This window comes from Patella vulgata, chromosome 7 (genome assembly GCF_932274485.2).
Source record: "Patella vulgata chromosome 7, xgPatVulg1.2, whole genome shotgun sequence".
Classification (NCBI taxonomy): domain Eukaryota; kingdom Metazoa; phylum Mollusca; class Gastropoda; family Patellidae; genus Patella; species Patella vulgata.
In genome coordinates this window covers 16,814,473-16,835,596 of record NC_065885.2, presented here as the reverse complement: position 1 = coordinate 16,835,596, position 21,124 = coordinate 16,814,473, and the positions used below count along the sequence as shown (strand labels likewise).

General features: G+C 32.2%; 2 protein-coding genes across 2 annotated transcripts; one reads left to right on the top strand and one right to left on the bottom strand.

Annotated features, from left to right (window-relative positions):
* Positions 1-95: 95 nt before the first annotated feature.
* On the top strand, positions 96-6,991 carry LOC126827390 (actin-related protein 2/3 complex subunit 4). Its single transcript, XM_050556686.2, has 6 exons — positions 96-160; positions 1,581-1,699; positions 2,081-2,192; positions 3,420-3,515; positions 4,089-4,296; positions 5,921-6,991. The coding sequence occupies exons 1-5, from the start codon at positions 158-160 to the stop codon at positions 4,263-4,265; spliced, it is 507 nt and encodes a 168-aa protein (XP_050412643.1). The 5' UTR covers positions 96-157; the 3' UTR covers positions 4,266-4,296; positions 5,921-6,991.
* Positions 6,992-9,438: 2,447 nt separating this feature from the next.
* LOC126828769 (mitochondrial carnitine/acylcarnitine carrier protein) lies at positions 9,439-20,752 on the bottom strand. The gene is made up of 8 exons (XM_050558742.2): positions 20,502-20,752; positions 17,579-17,671; positions 17,195-17,322; positions 14,331-14,421; positions 13,558-13,751; positions 12,664-12,773; positions 12,317-12,441; positions 9,439-11,581 (listed from the first exon to the last, which is right to left on the bottom strand). The coding sequence occupies exons 1-8, from the start codon at positions 20,592-20,594 to the stop codon at positions 11,519-11,521; spliced, it is 897 nt and encodes a 298-aa protein (XP_050414699.1). The 5' UTR covers positions 20,595-20,752; the 3' UTR covers positions 9,439-11,518.
* Positions 20,753-21,124: the final 372 nt, after the last annotated feature.

Below are 21,124 nucleotides of genomic sequence, written 5' to 3'. Positions count from 1 at the left end.
GTTTTCAAACTACAAAAAAAATGTTAGCCTAATTCTGACAGCTGTCATGTTAGATCTACTTTTGATTTAGCTTTAATATTACTGGGTCTCTTTTGTTGATAGATGGCGCTTTGACGCACCCGGTAGTTCAACTTCCGGATTGATTCAGGCGAGGAATATGGTGGGTGTTTTCTTTAATATTATTTACTTTAATTCTAGCAGTATTTATATTGTATTAAATCATTAAATTAATGAACCGGTTGTGAAACTGCTATATTAAATAAATCTGCCAATTTTTAAAGGTTTCGTTGTTGTTCATTGTACAAAAATTAGGATGTAAACTTTTTGAGGAATCGCCACATTTGGCCGGTTGGCTGATCGAGGATTTATAAAATCTGATTTGCTATCAAGAATTTGGGCGAATGACTCATTGCCATTAAGTTTTCATGTAGAATACCTATTAATTCCGTGATTCCAAAATCCGAGAAGCGCTGTATGTCAAAAAATCATATGTAAATAAACATTTAAGTTGCTCAACCCACAGTACTTCCTTGACTCTGGAGTTTTCTACTGTCCCATCTACTATCTAGGCCTATGCCTATTAATAGCTCTTCACATTGATAAAATTAAGTTACTAGCCAAACCTATTTAAATTCAATCAGCATATATTGGCCATTGGGATTGTGTCCAACTTCCTTCTTCCTTAATTTAGCCCAACAGAAAAATAATTATTCAATAAGTCAATCTTGCATTGAAGTTGAGAATGAATTCTGTTGCATATATATATTCGTGAATAATGATCATTCATGTTGATGATATGTGAATATGAATAAAATCCAATATTGATGAATCAGCACACTGGTTTTAACTACATAGTACATGTCAGTTGAACTATTGAGCATTAGTTTAGATTGGCTAGACCTGGTAGAATCCTAGACCTCGCAGAAACCAGTGTTAAGAACTAATTATTTTAGTCAGCCATAATTTAATCTAAAAGTAAAATTTGTAGAGAAACTAATTTCTTCGAAATAAATAAGTATCTTTTTTTCGCTGATATGAATAACACATCAAATAAACAATATTCAATGCTATAAATGTACATGTATTTTGACCTAATTCAAAAAAAGTTTCACTCCTTTAAATTATTTGTCTGGTAGTGATTGGTACATGTGTACATAACACGTACATACTATGTAGACCAATTTAGGTGAGGAAATGTACTGAGCAAGACCCTACATGTATATTGGGCAGTAATCTGGTAGCCTATTCCTAGATATTGTGAGTCTGTCAGCCTTTTTTATTTGGCAGCTTACATTTTGGTTCTTATGTCCAGATTGGAATGGGTTTAATTTTGAGGAGAGATAACATACAGTAATTTGCATTTACTCAACTGGTACAATTCGAGGGGTAGAATTCTGCCAACTCTTCAACAACCAATGTGTGCAGAGACAGACAGTTAACTGACAAAAAAGTTTCTGTCCAATAAAACCATATTACTTTTTGTTTGCCGGTACATTAAATATTCATTCTGATCTTTCATTTTATTTTCAGAGGGCTTAAACATTATTATTCTTACATTAGTTTTAAATCTTTTTTTTCAGGCGGCAACATTGAAACCCTACTTAACTGCTGTGCGTAACACAGTTACAGCTGCCATGTGTGTTCAGAATTTTGACTCACAAGTTGTAGAAAGACACAATAAACCAGAAGTAGAAACAAAGTAGGGTTTTTTTTTATTGAGATTTGGAATATATATGAAATGCATAATGCCTATTGGATAACAAACAATTTAGCATTATCATTCTGCACATGTTTATTTCAACATAAGTAACTAAAGTATGAATAAAAGCTAACCTTTACTTATTGAAACATAAAGGTACGGTACATAAGCTTTTCAAAGATTAATTTATTAGTTTTATTGTATCCCTTGTGACCATGCTGCAAGAATAAGATATTCTGGCCAACCCTTTTTTTGTGGGGTCAAGAATGTAACAGTAAATGCAGGTATTATTTTTGTGTCTAAGCTGATTGAGCTTGAGTGTAAATGCTCGTATCTATAATAGAATAATTTATAATATTCTTTTTTGTCTCCTTTAATTAGATCAAGTAAAGAATTATTACTGCAATCTGTAGTGGTTAGTCGTAATGAGAAAGAAAGAGTTTTAATAGAAGGTTCCATTAATTCATTACGTATCAGTATAGCTGTTAAACAGGTAGGTGTACTGAACTTAAATTACAACACAAGTATATGTATGTTTGTTACTATTACTGGAGCCACAGTGGCATAGTGCGTAAGGTGCTGGCCCACTAACCAGGAGGTCCAGGGTTTGATCCCAGTGGTGGCCGAAAAGGTTTCCTGTTTTCCAGCGAAAAGTACCTGGCATGACGTAACAATGTCTAGTAGATCGGATGGGATAAAAAACAGGTCTGTGTACACATTGGCATGAACGTAAAAGAACCATTAACATTTATAATTTGAAAAAAGAGAATCCCCAGGAACAGACTTCACAACACTAAGTAGATGGTTTTTAAAAATTATATTCTAAGTCCAGTACATGTTTCGGGCTAATAGCCCTTCATCAGCCAGAGTTCTAGGGAATCTTCCGTCCTCCTTAATTATCGAGTGTGGGGGTTTTATCGTCCTCTACTTGTATTTTCTATTTATAATTTGAAATAAGAGCAGTCTGTAGCCATGCTGGCTGGGCAAAAGTGCTCGCATAGCACACTGCATGGTGCATACGCGTCTTCATTAGCCAAGTCTTTGTAGGACGTTGTATCACCAGTCATTGTTTTTTATACGCCCACATTGAAATGTGGTCGTATATTGTTGTCGCCCCCGTCAGTCCGTCCGGCATCCACAATTGCTTGTGGACGCTCTATAGGCTAAAGTTAATATCCGATTGACTTTAAATTTATACACAGTGTTTAGGGTCATGAGACGAAGAAGCTTATTGATTTTCAGCTATTTTCGATAATTACTGTCGGAGTTATGGCCCTTGATCACTTCAAAAAATCTTGTGGACGCTCTAGAGGTCAAAGTTAATATCCAATTAACTTTAAATTTATACACAGTGTTTAAGGTCATGAGACAAAGAAGCCTATTGATTTTCAACAATTTCCGATAATTACTGCTGGAGTTATTTACAAAAATATGAATGTTTAAGATCTTTTGATGGATTTCTCTAACCCAAGCTGGAAGATTATTTGCCATTGATATTTTGACTTTGTTTTCTTAATTTAATGTTAAAAATCAATTGGAGTACGTGTTAGTATGGAATAAGTTGTTTAAGATAAGATTATGGTTTGAACATTTAAATAACAATCAGCAGCTTAAAGAATATTATCTACAAGCTGATATTTGTTATTTAGTTGTGTTACTGTAAAACAAAACTTAGGTTTCAGTTTCATTGATTTCAATAATAATCGCAATTATTTTGTAGGCTGATGAAATAGAGAAAATTTTATGTCATAAATTTATGAGGTTCATGATGATGAGAGCAGAAAATTTCTTTATTTTAAGAAGGAAACCAGTGGAGGTATGTTGACTTTCAGTACATTTTGTTTCTTTATATCCCTATTTAATATACTTCGTTTGATGTTGGTGTACCATTATTTAAAGTAATGCTACTGGATTTATGTGATGATTTCATAGAAATTCATGTGCATGATATTGTATTCATATTAGATGCAGTATCAATCTGTCACTCAAGACCTTTGTTATTGTACCAGTAGATTCTACATGCACTATTTTTTCTATTACAAAATGTACTCTACATTGTGACTGTAGAGTTAGTGATGTCGGCTATTAGTATGACATCAAAAAGCTTAACTTATAACCTAATATGTTTTTAGTAAATTGTCAAATTTGTTTATTTTGTGTGTTGCAATTACCTGTTAGTGTTCTTATAACTTATATATATGCCCTTTGTTTTTGAGAATTGCTAGCTATGGTGCGCCAATTATGTGTCATATGTTCCCAAACTGTTGTACCTAGATTATGTTGAGTGGATCTCAAACCCCATTTTTTTTTCTCTCTCCCTGTATTACTTTATCAGCCATCTTTGTTTTTCTCTAATATTATATGCAATATTCCCATGGGTTTTTTTCAGGGTTATGATATCAGTTTTTTGATTACCAATTTCCATGCTGAACAAATGTTAAAACACAAACTGGTGGATTTTCTCATAACATTTATGGAAGAAATTGATAAAGAAATAAATGAGATGAAATTAGCAGTTAATTCACGAGCTAGAATCAGTGCTGAAGAGTTCTTAAAACATTTCTAAATGCGAGCTTTATAGGATTAAACTTTTATATGTAAGTTAATGGTACCGGTATATGTATATTTTTTTTTAGTAATAATACAAAGTATGTATTAAAAGACTATTTACTGAAGTTATTCTGAAAGACTCTTAAATGATTTTTGTGAACAATGAAATTCACATAATATATCATCTAATAAGAAAATGGATAGATTGTAAGATATAGAATGAATGCTGCATACAAGATTATAATACACTAACGATGAAAAAAGTGATGACTTTCTTAAAGGAAAGGAAATTGTCCATCTATTTTGTTAGAATATAAAGGTAGATAAATTTGATAGATACACAGATCAGCAGTTATGACGATCAATACTGGTGATATTTATTTCCTGTATCAAAATTATCTGTTAGTCATTATTATTACAAAATTTATATAGCCGCTCTTTCACATAGTGTTCATGGGTGCTTTACAATGTTACAATTAAAGAATACAAATAAAATAGAAATATATACATAATAACAATAATAAGTAGATCTGCTAGGCAGATATGAAAGCTTTTATATTCACGGTCACTTCCTGTCACATGTCATGGGTTATATAAAGAATCTCAACAACAAAAAAAATTATTAAAATCGGTCAAAAGCTCGCGAAGTTGTAAGCCTAAATATAGCCAGCGAAAAAATAATCTGAAAAATAAAGGGAGATAACTGAGACTTATATTGCTTTAATCGGATTGACTTCCTGTTCCAGAAGATTCAGAAATATGGATCAAGCCGTTTAAAAACAGGATGGATCAGAAAATGAAATTCACGAAAAGACAGCCTATTCTGAATATTTCTAAGCCATTAATGCAGACTTATTACTCGTAAACAACTTTGTCAGCACAAAACAAAGTCAAAGTAGAAATTTGAAATTTTCAAATACCCAAAATACTCCATAGCTAGTACAGAAAGAAATTTACAAGGCCATATGACTTACTTTTTTCAAATTTTAAAAAAACTTTGATCCTTCAATTCACCAAGGGGAGATAAGTTGGAAAATTTCTAATGACTTCGTTCAAGTCGCATCAGTCAGATCGGCTTACATTCCAAATTTCATAAAAATCGTGCAAATTTTAAAGAAGTTGTCAAATTTGTCTCATGCTGCTTTTTCAATGAAACAAACAACAATCCAACTCCACCATCAGGCTTTAATCTTGGAGGATGAATAAAAGAATATCCATCAGGAGTTAATGTTGTAATGTTTCTGTCAATGCTAGTTCTAGTTCCATCACAACCGAAATTGTTGATATATCATGGCATTCAAACTTAAATGTTGATTGTAGTGGGCTGTCTTTGTTATGCTGGTGGGGATCACGTGGCTAAGTGGGTAAGAAGCTGGCACGTAAAAGATCCCTTGGCAGTTGGAATTCGATATAAGAGTAGGCCGTAGCGCCGCTGCCCGGGCAAAATTTCCGTCATATCACACTGTATGGCGTATGCCCGTCTTCATTAGCCCAGTTTAGGAGCAGAACAGTAGGGCGTTAAACCCCATTTCATTTCATTTCATGTTATGCTGGTAGTTAGAATACAGCAATAGTTGGCCCATCTACTTTAAATATTTACAAGATTCAGTCAAGGGGTTCTAGATATTTTGGTTTGTATATTATTGTAATATTTCTAATATTTTGTTTCAGATATATATATATATGGCTGTATCATATTACCAAAAGAAAAGACCTCATGGGTTAATTTGTTTTAACCTAATTGTATAAATTTCTTCATCTTTCATTAATATAATTATAAATACAACTTGTATATATTATATATATAAATAAACTAATAGGAAAACATGTCAATATTCCTTTTTGATAAGTAATCACTTTTTATTACTTAGTGGGTAATTTTGATTCAACAGTTGATAAATTTCATATTGGATAACTCTGACATTATGTGCAACTTTATTTCAATGGGGTATGCTTCAATTCAGCAGCAGCAACGTATTCATTACTGGTATGTAGAAGCCAGTTTGAAATGATTAGTTCTACATAGTGCTTTTCTGCTTGCTACAAAGGGGATATAAGTGACGATCTACTATTTGTAGGAATATTATTGGTTATTTAAATGGTGATAGGATTTAAAAAGACAGCTAGAAACACAGGTAGAAAGTAGTAGGTGGACTGGAGATAACATAAAATCATACATAAATAATAAAATGAAAACTTCACAGCTCTATGTTATGTTAATGGTGACATTGGCAGCACCACTAGGCAATTATTAATTTTTTTTTTTTTTTTTGTATGTATGTTTATGAATTTCATCACATTTCAATCACAATCTTTAGAATTACAATCCTCTGAACATTTCATACTGCCTTTTTGAAAGGGAGTGCAGATTTTTATCAGAGGATTGATGATAAGAACAATACATTAATCTTGAAATGTAGGTTAGGTCTCTCCTCTCCGCTATCACTTTAGTGATACATGTACATCAAAATTTTCAGAATTGCTTAAGTTTGCTCTATATGTTTAACTTTGTATGATGTAAATTGATGATGCCAAACTCTTTACACTCAATAATTCAGCAATTGAATAAAAAGAAAACTTCATGTAAGAAGTGAATGCAACAGAATAATTAATGTGCACTAGTTTTGTTGTGAAATACCACAAGAAGGTGCATAGTACTTGTGTTGTCAATTTAAAAAAAAAAAACCTTCAATTAAGGCTGCATAAACATATTCGATAATGCATTGTAACTGTAAAGCAAAATACAGGCAAAATACACAATGTAGGAATGCAGTATAGGCTGTTTGTATGCATGACATAGCTCATACTAATTTTATTTATTACTACTAAGTTAAAGATTTTATATATATAAAACACAGGTCTGTGTAATTTGAATTAAGCTTAATTATTTAAATATATTTTTGATTATAACATTTTGTAATGCATGTTCATCAAAGTAATTATGAAAAATAATGTTAACATCATTCTATGTACATGTATTGAAATTAAGATTAATAATAAAATCTTTTCGTATAAAAATATTCGGTTTAATTTTTTTTTAAAGCCACATTATGTAAGACTAGTAAGAGCTAATTGCAGCCCTTTTTTTCTGGTTTCAAATGTTATATAAATTATTATTTCAACATTTATAAGATGACATGCCCATATCAACTCTCATAGCTATCAGATGGCTCTGACTTTATATTGTCAAAACTTCAAATACTAATAACTTTGCAGAAAATAAAGTAATTTGACTGAAACTTTCAATATTGTACTCCTTTTTGATTACCGGTACATATTTTTGAACTATTACAGCAAAAACTGTCAGCTCTTTATCAAATTCTTACATAATGCATCTGTAAGTAAATATAGGGTGCCCCACACAGCCTAAGCTCTAATAAAATGTTGTTCTACCTCAACTAATATTCGATGTCAAAAGATAATTTTTAGAATGATCCTTTTTTTATGTCCACATTCATAATGTGGACCCCCAGTTATATGTGACAAGGAGATGGGTCATCTGTCCAATCTCGTGGGTTTTCTCTGGGTCCTCTGGTTTCCTCCCACTGTTAAAGACTCTTACACACAATCAAATTATTGAAATAAAATTGAATCATGTTAGTCACGAAAGTACCTAGGTTCTCTCTCTCATAATGTGGACATATTATGCCTTTGCCCCTGTCTGTATATACTTATTCCTTATATCCTACGGATGATCCCTATTGTTTTTGATGTATGCCTGACCCCCAGGGGCAGAGCCACACCCATCTTCTGTATTTGTTTGTTTGATGTCTTTAGGCTGTATTTCTTGACAAATCATCTTGGAACTTGGCATATCTATTCCCTATATAGCCTAAGGACGGCAACTATGACTTTGGTGCACGTCCCGACCCCCAGGTGCAGAGCCACGCCCATTTTTTGTGTTGAGCACCTGAAGGCCACAATTCTGAACAGATTATCTTTCAGGTTGGTATACTTATTCCTTAAGGACGACAACTATTGATTTTGGTGCATGATCCGCCTCGCTTGGGTGGTGCCACACCCACATTTTGTTAAAATTTTGTCTGTAAATAATCTACTGGTTGCAATTATTAACAGATTTTGATCTAATTCAGCATGATTCATCATAGGGTTGTCCCTATTTATATTGTTCCATATCCAACCCCCAGGGGCTGAGCTACGCCCTCTTTTTGTGTTTATCGTCTACAAGCTCCAATTCTCAATGGATCATCTTGGAACTTTGCATATCTATTCCTTATACTGTAAAGACAGCAATTATTTATTTTGGTGCATGCCCCAACCCCCAGGAATGTTGACATATATTGCTGCAGTACCAATGCTCTTGTTTAATTCAATATCCACTGTGCATGGCAAACTCATTTGTATTCGTTTGGGAGATATTTTCTGATGTTGACAAAAGGTGTATTGAATATCTGAATGGATTATTATGACTGTAGCAGCTACAGAGAGAGAGAGAGAGAGAAATGAGGGTAACTAGACACAAACTAGATCATTTTGGGACTAAAATATTGTTCAATTTTATTTCATGAATTCGCTTACGCCTGAAATGTTATCTAAATTATCAATTAGACATTAATTAACTTATCCAGACCATAATAAACTTTCGATGTCAAGGCTAGCCTTCGATGTTGGCTGGATTAGATTCCTATATGCCGCTAACAGCCGTTGATAATTAAATCAGAAAAAGTGGATAATCGAGACTATGCTGTTTATATAAATGATTTTAGTAATGATGACCGAGACTATGCAAAAATTTCACCCGCTTCTTTCTCGGCTCATAGTGGATCAATTTGACTGAAATTTTCAGCAAATTACCTTTACACTATCTAGTTTGTAATTATTATAGCGAAAACTGCCATCTCTTTATCTTATCTCCCATAATGTATCTTTAAGTAATAGAGTAGTAATTAATTATATTAATATATACCTTGTGTTGTGTTTTGTTGTGAATTTGTAGTCTTTTTATTTATAACAAAATTTAATAAATTCTGTTCAATATAAATTTATTTCAAAATATTATGTACAATTTCCATTTGATGTAAAAAAAAAACAAAAACACCACTTTGAAATTGTTTGGAATACGTTATAATATATATTAATATAATTTAATTAGACCACCATCACCTTTAGTGAAATATATCCCCCAAAAAAACAGTAATGTGGAGTTCAGAAAAACAGAGATTTGTATGTAGACAGCTTGAATCAAAATTTATTTGCATAAGACATTTCAGACTTTCCGATATAAAATGATGACCAGCAAGGGAAAAATTAACATAAAGACATGTATATATATGCTATTAAAACACAAAGGTGTTGGAAACCAAGAGGGCATATGAATGAGGGATACAGCCATTTAAACATGCATTGTGCAAGAGCTAAATCTGCCTATATCATATCTTTCTTTAGGCCTTAAATGTTATATTATACAGATCGGATAATAATTTTTGACGTTAGAGCATTCACAAGGTGAAATTAAGTGAAACAAGGCCATAACTCCAGAAGAAATTATTGGAATTTATCTCACTAATGTAAACAAGGTATCAATTTCAAAACAATCAGATGATAAATGTAGTCTGCAGAGTGTTCACAAGAAATTGTGGACAACGAAACGGGTGACAATACAATATACGCCCACACTTTCAATGGGCGTATAAAAATAGATAATCAAGACTTTGTTTATTATCGTCACAACGGTAACAATGACAATCAAGATTGTAGTGTTACTGAAATGAGGTTCCTTGGCTCAGGGTGAAGTAATTTGAAATTTTCAGCATTATATTTTTTTTTTTAACTGTTATAGCGAGAACTGTCAGCTCCTCATCTTATCTTCCATAATGCCACTTTTAAGTTATTTTATTAATTTATTATCTACTATTGAAATAGTTTCAGCTCAAAGCACAAATCCTTTAGTTTTTACTTAAACAATTAAAGGACCTAAATCTCTATTCTTTGGCACCTAGAAATGGACACAAATGGGTCGCAACACATATAATAATGTATTATGAATGTATGTAAACTGATTTACATTCATTTGTTTCTCTTTTTTACCGTAATTTCTAAACAGTTACGTTCAGCGAAATACGCAAAGAGTCCAAATTCAATGGCAGTCTTTGGCGTCTGGTTATTCCAGTCTAAACTAGTAGTATTGTCCTGTAGGATATGTTTAGCCTCGTTCATCGAATCACTTCATTAGAAATGGCACTCCAAATCATTCTGGCATGTGATTGTGTGCCAATTTTAAAATTTTGATTTTGTCTTAAATATTTAATGAGTTAGCGACTTTCCTCCTTTAACACTATGGTTGTGACTGTATCCGGGTATCTGTGATCCACTCAAAACAAAACCAGAAACACATGCTAGATTATTCTTCGATCTAGTGACTATTAAGCCATGGCTTTATTTATGAACAGTGATCAATAGTTACCCGTATACACAAGATCTGTATTGATGAAACTATTTTAATAATAGATAATGAACTATGGTACTACATATCCTGGCAAATAAATTTATTTGTGCTATATTTAAAATTAAAACAATTCTAAGCTACAGGTTATAAAATAAATGTTGTTTTAATTAATTAATGTTTATAAAAGTAGTATACAGTACAATAGACCCGTTAATATTTAGATGAGATCTGTATCATCATTTTATCAATCAACAAAGAAGGCAAGGAATCACAGGATGAAGGCACATAATGCACTGTAAGCTGCCGTACATTGAAATTAAATCTAACAAAATCACTAACAGTTTAAACAATCAACATTTCCACTGAAAGATTTGTAAGACATTAACATTTACACTGTGTATGCATCTTTGTGAAACGGCTTCAAACAGGGGTTAGGTAGGCAGTGTATCATACATTTATAGCTTGCTCTCCTGTTAACAATACCCTAGTGATTAGAAAGACTTTAATACAACAAGAATATAATATAAATATTTACATCTTATAGGGATTGTATCATAAATTAAGACAGACATTGAAATAATACTGGAAGAGTTGAACTAAATATAAATTAAGATAAGATATAGTCTCTGAAATCATATCCAAAAACATACCCCCTGTAAATATTCAGGAAAACATATTCTAATTGCAGAATGTATTAATTGTTTTGATTTTATTTTGAGTATGAAATGTAAGTATTACCATTAATCAAATATTTATATATCTTCAAAGGTAGAAAAATTCATTTTTCCTACAATTTCCCCCACCCACACTTTAATGCATATTTGTTACTGAGTTATGATAAAAATATTAATTGCACTCAATTATCACAGATTTGGTGCCAGCCAATTTAAACCTTTCATTGCTAATTCATAACCCATAAAACAGGCCTGAAAAATAAAATTACAATCAAATTAGAACAGATAGTTTTAGATTTCCTCAGACATATTGGAAAATATACAAATATGCAAGTATATGTACATGTATATTGCACACAAAGAAATAAATAACTGGTATTAAAATATCCAGGATATAAAATAAGGCTGTTATTTTCAAGTCACTCAATTCATTGTTAATGGGACAGTCAGAGTACAGAAAATACAATTTTCGTGGCTAAACTTCTTAAATTGTATTTGTAGTACAGTTTTCTTATGTCTACCATTAATTACATGTCCAATATGGTCATATAAATAGAGAGAGAGAGAGAAATGGGTTTAACGTCCACTCGACACAGACTAGGTCATTTCAGGGCTAACATATCGTTTAATTTTATTTCAATAATTCGCTTGCGCATAGGGGTCTTTAGCAGTGGGAGGAAACCGGAGGACTCAGAGAAAACCCACAAGGTTAGACAGGCAACCCTACTCCTTGTCACGTACAGCCGGGGATTCGAAACCACGCCAGTCAACTCAATACAATTAAAGAGAAGATGAAATAAATGTAGAAGCTTGAAATGTGATGTTTGTAAGCAGTCATTTAGTCATAGTGATCCTTTGGCAAAAAAATAAAACAAACAAAAAATAAAAACCTTCCTCCTACATCATATTGTTTTGGAATGATTGTCTGAGAAATAGAACATTTCTTTTGTATGGTCATCTAATGAATTTTAAAGATGATAAACTTACTGCATTGGCAGGAAAAGCTCGTAACATAACAGGAGTAAAACCTTTATAAAGGGAGAGAATTCCCTCTTCCTTCATTAGCTGTCTAAATACATCTCGTATACCATTGGGATATGTACCTTCAGGAGCTGTGAACATTAAGAGAAGAATCTTTTATTATTAGATTGAAGTAAAAAACAACAGTCATGGTTTTCATTCACAAAAAAAATAAATCAAATCGAATCGACGATCACGCAGCCTCATGTAGGGGAAGCTACATACATCCATCACAAGTCCGCAAGCAATACATGCTATTTATCTTAGACTGGGATGCATGTTTTTTTGGTTTTACGTAAACTATATGTTTTTACCTGTTTGTAATCTAGATTTTAAGACATCAGGTGGAATAGCTACAGCCCAGTTAAATATACCAGCAACACCTCCAGCTACTAGAGTTCTACCAACACTTAAATCATTACGACTGTAATAAACATAATACATAGAAATAAATTTATAACATGATATAATTATAGCATAGAAATACATTTATAACATGGTATAATTATAGCATAGAAATACATTTATGATATAAATATAGTATAAAATTACATTTATAACATAAATATAACATAAAAATACATTCATAACATAATTTATAACATAATATAAATATAGCATAGAAATACATTTATAACATAATGTATAGCATAGAACTACATAATAAATACAGCCTAAAATATCCCCTGTCTCAATCCCTAAATAAATAGATGAACTCATTAATTAATTTATCTTTTCGAACAATCAAATCACTCTGCTTGACCTTATGATCAACATGAAGTTTGAACATTCTACCAGTGTCTCGAGCAATCAAACTTGGTCATGGTATTGATGTAATGAAACTATACGCCAATTTCTGCTTAGCCTAAGTAGAATTTTCTCATCAATTCACCTAATTTAATGAACACCTACACAAAGTTTGAACGTCAACTGGAAGCAGAGTTATTGTGTTCTAAAAGGTGTGAGGCACAGATGAACAGACGATGGTTGAACACATTCTAATGGTCCTCTGCTGTCTCCAAAAGTTGGGGGACAATAACCACCCCCTGATAATAGTAATCATTTCTGAAGATCCCCCGTCCCTACCACATTAAAGTAGAGAACTAAGCTTAAGTATACTTACTGTTCATAAGTGAACTTCTGGATTGTGTCAGGCCTACACATATCAAACAAGTGATGAACCTTATCTAACTGAAATAATAAGTTACCTTCCTCCTGCTGGAGTTAAAATATGTTGTAACCATTCATATACCATAAAATACATTCCACTAGCTGGTACATCACGTAATAATGTAGCTGCAGTACCACGATATAAACTTCTAATACCTCCTTCTTTATATAACTGTTTAATACAATCTATAGGACCATTATATATAGCTGGCTTACCTGAAGCTGCTTGTACCTGGATACAACAAATATAAATATTAGACAAAAATCAATTTTGTGGGTGTTTAATTGCATTTAAGAATGACCATTGGGGATCAATAAGATAAGTTTTATTAAAATCAATTATCAACTCGATGATCCCCACATTTTGTTACTTTATCATCCTGTCTCAATAAGGTCCTCTCATCTGTCAGTGATAATGATGAGTAACTCATTACTATAGATTAATTGTGTAATCTTATTGGTAGAGACAGTGTTAACAGTTAATCTACAGGATGGTTTCATAATTGTTGTCATATTGAGAGGTCATTGCTGTTAACTCTGTGAGTGACTATAAATAGACAGCACACCCAACAATAAATTATTTGTTTCAACTTTTCAATAAATTTATTGCAATTTAATGTGATAAATTTAATGTGAAAAATGTACATGTATAACATATTACCATTTGTACTCTTTGTTAGTTGGTCAACTGAAAATGCATGCAACTCAAAAGATTTTTTGAAAAGATAATTTCATTCTTCACATTGTTTTTCAATATCACTAACAGAGATTATGAAACTTTAAAGGCCTGAAACAAGTGTTAAAAATCTACCTGAAGTAAGCATTTGATTCTTTCACCAGGAGCCATAATAACTGTAGTAAATACTCCAGCTACCATACCGGCTTTAAATAATTGAGCATATCTACAAATAAAGACAATTCAATCTCTCATTAATCCTGTAATTCACAACAAAGAGGCATAACTCTGAGGTTAATATAAGCAGTTACCAATAAAAAATTGATTTTTTTCATCGACAACTGAAGAACAATGTTGCTGTCCATCAAATTTATATATGATAGGAAAGGTTAAAATAATTTAAAATAATGGCTTGACCTCTTTGATATATATCCAAATAAAATTTTAAGTTTCACAAAATTTTATGGGTTGATTTATTTTATGGGGTGATTTGTCACAATATAGCCTGGCTGGAGCTGGCATGCCATAAAATTCCATTCATTCATTCATTTATGGAGTGTCAACCTGTCTTTGTTCGAAACTTTATGTCATTAGATAAAAGCCAATGTGACATAATCCATTTTGGGTTCAATTTTTTAACACATCAATAAGTCAAAATTAAACTAAAGTTAGTAAGCCAACAAAATCAATGTAATCACACAAAGTTTACCCCATCACTAATCATAATCACACAATAGCTCAACTTAATTTAACCTAATATTAATAAATATTTTGGCCATCGAACCATACAAGTCATCATTTCTCTAAAGTTTAGAGTCTAATGTTTAGTATGTAAAGAAAGTCGATCCATCCAATTATACATAGTCATTAATTAGCAGGTGGGACTGTAACTAGTAGCAAAAGATTATCGATACCACGGTGTATTCCCACGAAGGCGCAGTTATTGAGCGTGACCAAAATTAATCCTTCCCACGAAGGCGCAGATATCGACTTGTCGGCTTTCGTTTGAATAGAGACATGTTGTTATTAGGACCCAATTAACGGTGTTAAAGATTTTATGAATTTATGTTCACTCTGAATTTTATTCACCAATTTTGCAACAAGAACTATATGTCAATGAGATTAGAATCGTTCAGTATGCTGGGGGACAGGAACCACCAAGGAAAGGATACAAATATGCTCAAATCCAAAGCCAGCTCCAGGAATTTGGCGAAATTAAACTAATTTTTGTTATAGTATAGTTATGTTTTTATTTCTTATTTGGCGAAATAAAATTAATTTTTGTTATAGTATAGTTATGTTTCTTATGCCATAACTGATGCTAAAATGTTGGTTAATTAGTTACATTGGGGATTATGAAAGTGTAAATTCTTATCATAACAATCTATAACACCATTGTTACGTTTTTAATCCATTTTAATCCCTAGGGGGTGGATTCCCCCGAAGTCGTCGAAAACGACCTTTTTTAATCCGTTACGGTCAATAACTGCGCCTTCGTGGGAATAAACCGATACCACTTCTAGTGTGATACATATAGCATGCTTATATATCTAAAAACAGTCAATAGTGGTGTTCATCACTAATTAACATTTTAGTAATATAACACCTACTTAATGACCAACATCACATATCCAGAGCTATTTTAATTTCTAATTACATTTAATTTTAACTAAATAACAATTTTTGTTTATGTATTTTATCAAGTATGCTCTCTGTGTTACTGTGTTGTGTGAGCTATAGCTATAGCAATAAAAACAACAAAGACAAAATACATATGAACTATGCTAAAATCACTCAAGCATTCGAGACAAATCAGACCTTGACCTCAATTAAGAATCATATGCGACATGCATGAATAGCAGAAAAAAAAAAGGCTACAGCAAAGCTTCCAAATAATTGAGCAACTGTTTTAAATGGAGAAACAATACATCTTTTTAAATATGCCAGATTTTTCCATAGATTTCTGTAAGTAATCAATTTGGCATAACTGCAGTGTTTGTGCTGCCCAACTGGGAAAGTGACCACCAAAAGCATGTGAGGAAAATTTAGATTTGTCTGCCATTGTTATAGAAGGGTACATGTAATATCAACAGTGCTTTATTATTTTCATTCACAATTACTATCCATTGTCAGGAAAAACTGATAATTACCATCATTCAGAGTGTGACCAGTAAAAGGTTAACAATCCAGTACAAGATAAACTCACACCTAGTATCAATCTGATCAAAATATAGATCTATATTTCGTTACGTTTTTTTTATACTTTCAATGACCTACACTACATGAAGATCTGACTGGTTGTTGCAATAGGTCACGTCAGAGGTCATACGAGCGGCAAGTGAGTCTATGACATCAGACATTTGATTAACCAATCAGCATTAATGCTTCTAGGGGCTTACCCACAGTTTCGTGAAAAACATGCCTAAAGCTTGCCGTAACAGACCGTTTCATTGGCTAATACCTCACACTATCCAGAACACGTCAATGATAACAACTCTTTCAGATCCTAGTGTAGTAAAGACAAGTAAAACGATATTTTGAACTATAAAAACGAAACGAAATAGGATCTGTGTTTTAATCAGATTGACCTAGTATTACTGTTAATTATTTCATTCACATTTGGTCATTGAACTTAAAATACACAGGACATAATTCTATGCAAATGAAATGAATACAGCAATTCTGTGGAACACAATGTCCCATCATATTTGTATCAGGAGGTTTAGCCAATCTGATTAAAACACAGATCCTATTGCGTTTCGTTTGTAATTGTATAGTTCAAAATTTTGATTTAGTTGTCTTTACTACACTAGGATCTGGAAATAAAATTAAACCATGTGTTAGTCCCGAAATGACCTAGTTTGTGTCGAGTGGGGGTTAAACCCCATTTCTCTATCTCTCATATTTGTATCAGTTATGGTACTCCATAGAAATGTCTTGTGTATTATAGGAACAGTACATGTAAGCTAGTAAATCCAATGGTAATGCCACCGACTTACGTTAAAACATCATCAGGTTTATTCTGTTGAAGACGTTTGCCAACACCAAAACCAAAAAAACAAATAGCAAACATTGGTGCAACACCAGCTAATGGAGCTCCCATTCCTTTATATAAACCAAAAAATCCCTGAAACAAGTATTAATATTAGATTAGACTTTTAATAAATCTTAACTCATTTTTTGTCACTTCCTTTTGATTTTTGTTTAAATAGGTACATGTATGTTTGGGGATTTATCTTTTCATTTGTATGAAAAATATGAATTTATTTCATCTAGACTGAATTTTAATTTTAATCTAATCTTTTACCAAGGAAAAGTTTCTAAGACTTCTGTTTACAATGAATCAAAAATGAACTGTCGGTACATGTATTGTTTATGATTACCTCTTTCTTCACAATTTTCATTGCACAATCAAAGGTACCTGCATAGAGTGGTGCCTGGCCTGGTGGCGGCCTTGGCATAGTCTGTATTCTTACCTAAAACAGCAAAATATGTTACGAATGTAGATATGATTATTGACAATTTTGTCCACAATGAAGTAACACGGTTCCCAGGATGTCGAAGTAAAAAAAAAAATCCACACGTTTGTGGTATATATATATTTTGTCAAACAAATTAAAGAAAATCAGGACCAAAATTATCGTCACGACCTCTTAGACATTGGAATCTATAACCGTAAAAGTGTACAGATTGAATATATTAACCGCTTTATTATGACAGAGGGCTATTTTCCTGTAAATTAAAAGGTAATTCCTTCAGTCATAAAATGGTCGGCATTCTCTACGTGACCAGAATGACATTGACTATGTTTTGGTCTCGATACTTGACAGCTATTAAGCGACGTCAAGAATAACGACTGATCATGTCAACCTCACGACCAAAATATATTTTACGTTTTAGGCCAAAACGGTCATTATTTTGATAAAATTGAGTTGAATTGTGTAGCAAAGCCCAATCACTTACAACTGTTATAATATGTCAAACGTTACCACCAGTTAGAAGGGAAAATCAACAACCACTTAATTTTATTTGCAGTGGTAAAGGCTGCTGTGAGAAGATGTGGGAGATCTGTTGTTACACGTTTCTTTCATTGATTCATTAGTGTGTTTGCGGATAAGGCAATGGACATTATTTTTTGCGTCTTAGATAAGTTTTATAAATGGAACGGGATTATTATTAAAGATATTTATTGACTGTATGGTAAGCACTTTCTACGTTGCATTTATGGTAAACCGCCCAAATTAATTTGTTTTGTGCAAGGGGCACAATTTCCTCCATGGTTCAACAGATTAATGATGATTTTGGCTTATGCCTTCTATGTTGTTTACAGGAAACGATACAGCCAATTTTCATCAGGTTAATATTTTCTTTTGTGTTTTGAGCCTATTTCAAATACTTATGAATTCATAAATATAATAAAGATAGAAAATACATATAAAACATTTTTCATTTCACTGTACTGTGCTAATGAGGAAATAATAAACTAAGAAAGATATTTTTATGCTGCTCTCAATTAAGTCAAAATTACGATCAACAGACAAATGTCAACATGTCAAAATCATGACCACAACAATAAATGTGTTCTCGTTTGTTCACAATGCAATTATTTTCTATACATTTGACATAAATGAAAGCAGAAGCACATATCACATTATGTTAGATGCATATATCTGACCTATACACGTATATGTAGGTCTTGGGATTAGGTCACCGCAATTAACACACCATAGAATAGAATATATTTATTTTTTGGGACATATTACATAAATAAACACAATTCTTCAAACAGAACAGGTATTATTTGTTTTGTACTTGTTCAGTATTTTATTATAAATTGCATGTCAATTTTTCAAAATCACCACCACAACATTCATGCTTTACCTCTGACATTTTCACAAATGTGTCAAAATTACTTTCAGGGTTATCTTTTTATTCATATTTTAGGAAACTACAATAATTTCTGTATACAAAAACTACAATGTACAGTATTTTAGTGTATATTTTATTTTCAACTCCTGTGTCACACTTTCTGCAGTATACAGATCCATATCTTATAATTATTATTATCTTATTTCAGAAATGAGACCTGACTGATACAAATACAGTATTAAATCTAGCAACATACTTCATGTAGTGTGAGCTAATAGATATTAGTGCTTACATGATTTGACATAAAATTGAGAGAGAAATGGGGTTTAATGTCTGTCATAAAATTGAACACTCACACACATGTAAATAATCACCAATATTAAAGATGCATTTTGTAATAAAAGTTAAATCTGCCTTTTAACAGTTTTTTATTTTGGCTTCAAAAGTTATATTAATTACTATTTAGGTATTTATGCACATGACAAGCCTATAACCAACTCTCTAAAGCATCGGATGGCATAGATGTAAACAGATTAAAATACGATCCTCATTTAATGATTTAATTAACTTAAGAATGGAGAAGCGAGGCCAAGTCTCAATTTACCAGTAACATTGTTACAATAATTAACAATCTATGAAATTTTCAATATATTAATTTTGAATTATCTATACTATTGGAACTATTACAGCAAGAACGGACAGCCCTAGTCTCTGTGTATATAATTTTAAGCTACAAGCATAATACCAGAATCTATCTACCACCACTCACTATGGAGAGTGCATAATCAAGGGTTAAATAAAGTTCAGTTTATTAATTACCAGTTTGAGATAATTACTGTTAAAAAAAAAAATGGAAAAATATAAGATTATTCTTTAAATTATTATACACATAGTGCATTTGCCTTTTTTTCTATGATAAAAAAAAAATATCTATTTTAATAATCATGGTATTATCTATGATTTAATGAAATACTGCAATCCCCCATCAGATATTTTATACATTACTTATATTTTTATATTAACTTCCCTAAACTAATAGTAATACCTGTATACGTTATCTCATTTTGTTTGCATGCTGTTCTGGGATTCATTCTCTGAAAGTAGTATACATTACATGTATTTTTTATAAAAGAATTATAGCCTAAACCTAGATATAATTTGTCTTTTAAGATAAATATGTTGTGTCGTGGTTTATTAATTTATTGAGTTGCGAGGACTGAGATCAAAGTCTAAAAACTATTTTTTTTTGGTTTTGCCATTTGGTGTAGTCTACATGTACATTGATGCAGGTCAAAGTCCACTTCACTTAAAGTACATACAGATCTGGGCCATTATTATTTTTCATGGAAGGTTACCTCGATCCAAAATTACCTGGGCTGGACTTTTAAAAAAAAAAATAGGCCTATGTCCAAAATACGAATATGAAGAAAAACTTACTTTAATCATGTCCAGTGGTTGGCCTGCTGAAACACAACAAACGCCACCAAATCCCCCAGCAATAAAATCTTTAATCGGGCTACCTTTCGACATATTGTTGTTTTGCAGAACACTAGCAGACGATTAAGTGAAATAAAGTCTTGCTTTGAGTTGTTGTTAGCTTTTTATCAACCCGTTCCGCCACAGTGGGTTTTGCTGCTTGTCGCGATGAAGCTTTTATGTTCGATTAACCAGTCACACATTTTTCGTTACATTTCATTATGATTTCGGAGAACACTACACCGGAGACAGTCCTTTACATATGACGTCATAATATATGGATTGTAGGTTAGGTTAGGCTTGGTACAGGCATAGTGTTAGGGTTGGCGCTAGCCCTGTTTACATCTCTAGTCTTGCGGGTCTTAACCCTGACCCTAACCCTAACCCACAATCGACGTATGACGTCATATGTGCTCAAATGTACAGGACCGTCTCCGATTTAGCGTTCTCCTTATAATATTGAAATGAAGACTGGATAAAGAAAAGAACAAAAGCAAAACGAATATGATCATGCTCGAACAAATATGATCTATACAATAGTATTAGTTATTTCTAAAAAAAATAAATATCTTCTGCAGAATTCT

Bases quoted from the DNA above. Each gene is read 5' to 3' on its own strand.
- LOC126827390 (XM_050556686.2), top strand. The intron at 2,193-3,419 runs GTAGGTGTACTG...ATTATTTTGTAG, and splicing joins TCAGTATAGCTGTTAAACAG to GCTGATGAAATAGAGAAAAT. The intron at 3,516-4,088 runs GTATGTTGACTT...GGTTTTTTTCAG, and splicing joins TAAGAAGGAAACCAGTGGAG to GGTTATGATATCAGTTTTTT.
- LOC126828769 (XM_050558742.2), bottom strand. From the start codon at position 20,594: ATGTCGAAAGGTAGCCCGATTAAAGATTTTATTGCTGGGGGATTTGGT. The intron at 12,442-12,663 runs GTAAAAACATAT...TAATGTTCACAG, and splicing joins AAAATCTAGATTACAAACAG to CTCCTGAAGGTACATATCCC. The intron at 11,582-12,316 runs GTAAGTTTATCA...TTTATTTTTCAG, and splicing joins GAGCTTTTCCTGCCAATGCA to GCCTGTTTTATGGGTTATGA.